This window comes from Nicotiana attenuata, chromosome 11, assembly GCF_001879085.1.
Source record: "Nicotiana attenuata strain UT chromosome 11, NIATTr2, whole genome shotgun sequence".
Lineage (NCBI taxonomy): Eukaryota > Viridiplantae > Streptophyta > Magnoliopsida > Solanales > Solanaceae > Nicotiana > Nicotiana attenuata.
The window spans coordinates 47,254,912-47,259,653 of NC_031999.1; the positions used below are offsets into that span (position 1 = coordinate 47,254,912).

General features: G+C 34.8%; 1 protein-coding gene across 1 annotated transcript in view; it reads left to right on the top strand.

The window, feature by feature from the left end:
- The window catches only part of LOC109235048 (putative late blight resistance protein homolog R1B-12), a 7,485-nt gene extending 5,659 nt beyond the window's left edge, over positions 1 to 1,826 (top strand). Inside the window, exon 3 of the mRNA XM_019401057.1 lies at positions 1,627 to 1,826. Within this exon, the coding sequence (XP_019256602.1) occupies positions 1,627 to 1,630 (4 nt within the window). The 3' untranslated portion in view covers positions 1,631 to 1,826. The remainder of the gene's footprint in view (positions 1 to 1,626) is intronic.

The following is a 4,742-nucleotide window of genomic DNA, read 5'->3' on the forward strand; positions in this document are numbered from 1 at the left end:
GATAATAATACGTTCCTCTCTAGGATTGGACCTTTAAAAAAATAAACGAGATGCGACACGACCGAATAAAACTCATAATTGCGTGGCCCTTACTTTAAATGTTTATATACGTAGAACTCGGGACGTGCCATTTAGCGAATTTTCATGGCCTCCCGCAAAGTTAATAATACGTTAGTCGCTTTAGGCGCGCTTTTTAATAATTTTACCTTCCTAAGTACGGGTGTGCATTTCATGCAACCCAAATCCGAATCCCAAAACGTTGAATAAAATGTGTCGAGGATCCGGGTGCATTTCATGTGACGTGATCCAAAAATACGTTTTAAACAATGTTCACTTTCTTAAAATTTTTAATTGAAAGCGGTGAATAATTCTAAAATTGCACTATAGGATGACATGTATGAAAAAAATCAGATTTTAGCCATTTATAATAATTTAAGCGACCAGGCTAGAACCACGGGATCCGGGGGTGCCTAACACCTTCCCTCGGGTCAACAGAATTCCTTATTCAGATTTCTGGTTCGCAGACTCCAACTAGGAAGTCGAAATTTTTCTCGATTTGGGATTCAAGTTAAAACGGTGACTTGGGACACCAAAAGCCAATCCTATCCCAAGTGGCGACTCTAAATCAAATAAATAATCCCATTTCGAATAATGTCACTTTAAATGGAAGAACTCCCATATACATTATCCTTCGGGGTAGGTGTGTAAAAAAGGAGGTGTGACACCCATGCTCAAAGACTCATCTGGTGCAATAATTATCGGGTGCACCTCTACGAGTAAAATTGGTTGTTCAAATTCCACTTCAGACGGACTTATTTTCGGCACAGGGCATTGATATATACGTGAAAATTACCAAAAATTTTAAAACTGGCATTGATATATAATTTTTAAAATGTAGTGAGTTCATGGTAAGAGACTAAAGTAAAACACGTGATTCTAGATCCACCTCTTCACACTAGTGCACCCATCCTCTTGAAATCCTGGATCCGCCTCTGCTACTGGCCACCTTAAACTCTTTTCCTTAGTGGCAACTGTTTTCAGTAGTTCTTTCTCACTATTAGGAGCTCTTACAATGCTTGAATAGAAGGACAAAAAGAAACTGCACCTAAATTAGTCCATAATTCATAGTTGTACAGGTTGCCATATGCTTCAGAACCTTCAATATTTGGTTTTATCTTGGATTGAACTGTTACTTTATAGTACTGAAGTCAAACTAAAAGTAAAAGAAGTTAGTCTCAGGCCATGCATTGATCACAACAAGACATAGTAGCTTGAATTAAGTCAATGAAGTCAGTACTGATGATCTCCAATTTGGCCCTTTGGTTTAACACCACCTACCAAAGGAAAACGAAAAGTTCTATTAGCTACAGAAAACACTATTGTCATCTTTTAATTTTCTAATACCTCTTCTTAAATTAATTGAACATGATAAGGTTGATATAGTACCACTTGATTCCCTTGGCTTTTGGCCATTCCCCACTTTCTAGATTAGGCATTTTGATGTAAATATGTGTTAAATCTAGTATTCAATTTGTATTTTATATGCGTAGTTGCAAGTTGCATCATTTTTTTTTCCCCACTTTTGCATCTGCACAACTGACGAGGAGAAGAAAATTAATTGACCAGTTAACAACATGGAATTATGTATGTGAGAGGACGGGCTGACGAGGGCGGATCAAGCAAGACTTGCAAGCAGGAGCGGATTTAGGGGGGGCGAAAGGGGGTTCGCCCCCTTCGTCGGAAAATTACACTAGCAAAATCTGTTATGTACCTCTATATATTGTATTTTGAATTCCCTTGACACAACTAAAAAGCATAACTTAATGGTCACGGGGGTTCAAAAGCTTTGTAAGATCACAATTCAATTCCCTCTAGCCACAATTTCTTCTAATATTTTAACTTTTTCTCTTTTGAACCCTCTTATCGGAAAGTTTTGAACCCCCTTATCGGAAATCTTGCCTCCGCCACTGCTGGCAAGCTCCTGAAGAAGGGCTATCAGCGCTTTCGGAGCTGCGAACTCGCCACTTCTTTATGTAATCTTCCTAGCAGTCTCTGTCTAGGTTGACATGTCACCTTAGACGAATCGCACAATGAGAGAGGAAAGTGAATAGCTATATAAGGCATGAGACAAGTTCACATGGTACGCGTGCTTTTGTGGCTCGAGAAGATGTAGCCCAAAAAGACAAATCCGTGGGGGCTACGCCCAAAGCGGACAATACGTGCCATGGACTTGAATCGTGACAATTTCAGACGTGATACAACGAATTGAACACAAGAACTCAACTTCTATTTCAAAACCATTCCGAGAACTATAATAAACTAATTAGTTGGCAGCTCAAAATGTTTGGAACAAACTCAGATGGTTAATAATGACTCATGAGATGCAGAAGATTTAGGTGCTTAGTACTTGCTCCGTGTCACTATACATGTTAATGTTCGACTAGATATGAAATTTAAAATATTTATTTGACTAATAATTATGTTAGTAGTGAAACAAAATATTGAATAACTCCTTCCTATATAACTCCTGATCCTAGTTTCAGTTATGTCCTCTTCCTAAGAGACCTTCTGGGAATTTACTTGATTGGCTTAAAGGTAATAAAATCCTCAAACATACAATGTTATTTATGTCTCTCAACTTTTCACTCTGATAGTGTAGAAAGTTACATACTCTATAAAATTCTGGCATGTCTTGACTATAAGGCCCCTCAAAATTTCCTAAAAGTAGAAGACTTTAAACTGTGCCAATGGAGAGTAGAAGTAACATTTTTGCATACCAAAAGAGACTGTGGACTAGCACCAAATCATATGAATCATATCATATATCATAATATCATACTTACTACTGGATTATAAGTGTGAACAACCTAAGTTAAAGTTAATTTACCAATTTATCCATTAAAAGCCGAATGACGATTTTACCCAGAGACGGATCCAGGATTTGAGCGAAGTGGGGGCACTGCTATTAACATAGATATGTCAACTAGTAACGATAAAATCTGACGTGCTAACTCCATGAAAACTTAATGATTTTGAGTTAGTGACCGGAAGGATATTCAAAAATATCATAAACTTAGAGCCCGTTTGGCCAAGCTGCTAAAAACTACTTATTTTGAAAAGCGCTTTTATTCAAAAGTGCTTTATGAAAAAGTAATTTTGCAAAATAAGTAGTTTGTGTTTGGCCGATTCGTTTGAATGGTGCTTTNTAAAGCACTTTTAAGTATCAAATTACAAAAAAGAACAGTAAAGGTTCAATTTGCGATTAGTATTATTTAGAAAAGAAAAATTAAACATTTAGTAGAAAAGAATTCAATTAAAATATAAAACGTAAAGTAAAAAATATAAATTAGAAATTCTAATTAATATAAATATAGTTATTCCAAAGCAACAATATTGAGTGTTTGGTATTACTTATTACTTACATGATAATTTAAATATGTCAAAATACATCATTCAGTATAAATTTAAAATCTACTCTTAAGAATAGGAGAAAGAGAATAAAAAAATTTGATTAAAATAAAAAAGAGAATAAATGTATAGCAGAAAAAAAAAGGAAAAGAAAAAGAAAAAAAAATTAAATTAATGAGGGATAATTTGAAAAATATAAATTTATTGTAAGGTTATTTTTGTCTTGAATAAATTAACTTTCTGCTTCTGCTTCTGTTTTTTGGAAGAAGCTAGAATTTGTAGCTTCTCCTCAGAAGCAGAAAAACTGTGTTGCTAAGAAGTACTTTTTCATTTTGGCCAAACACGTTAAATTTTTCAAAAAGTACTTTTTTGGCCAAAAAAAGTACTTTTGGCCTCCTAGAAGCTTGGCCAAACAGGCTCTTAGTCTAATAACATCAAGATTAAAGGTTTGTCAAATAGTCCAAGCAAAGTCTCGGTCATTGCCGTTGAATCGACCGATATCTGCTACTTTGTCGAAGTGATCCTTGAAGGCAAAAAGGATTTTTGGAGTTTTTTTATTATTGTTTTTGGGGGAAACTTTATTGAATTAGTTATTTTTGTACATGTCAAGAAAATAGTAATGCTACTATTCGTGTGGAAGTTGACTACTTTGTTCTAGGGCTAAATAATTGTATATTAATTCTAGTGCTAAATAAGCATTTATGAACTTAGAAAGGATAACCAGAAAGAAAACCAAGATGAGCACTAAATACAGGATTCTATTCAAGCACTGGTGCTCGGTCTCGAACCCAAGTCATATAGGGAGTGAGGAGATAAATGCGGAATGCCAAACAAGCGAAGCAGTCCACCTTTTGTGTTTGGGGGCACATCAAATTTATTTAAGTGGTCCTTGTTGTATATACATAATTTTTGTCGAGGCCAACGGGTTCCGATTACCCTGTACTCCCCAAGTAGGTCCGCCTCTGAGTTCACCTCTAAATATAAATTATCTCTTCAAAATTAATGTATAAAAATGTAAAAACACTAAATTATTATATCCAATGCATTTGGAACTCTTTAGCATGGGGTATCTTAATTAGTATTCCCAAATTAATAATGATTCTTATTATGTTCCATTAAACTAATGAAATGTTTTGGAATACAAACGGACATGAAGGAATGAGAGTTATGTCTTTTCATTTTAAGGTGGATATACATAAACAGAGAAAAGACATGAAGCAAAAATGTAATGACCGAGTTCCGGGGACAATTTATATACATTGAATTTAATAAAATTATCAAATGAGAGAAAAGTCAAAAAAAAGGAAGAACAAAAAAAAAGATATATATATATA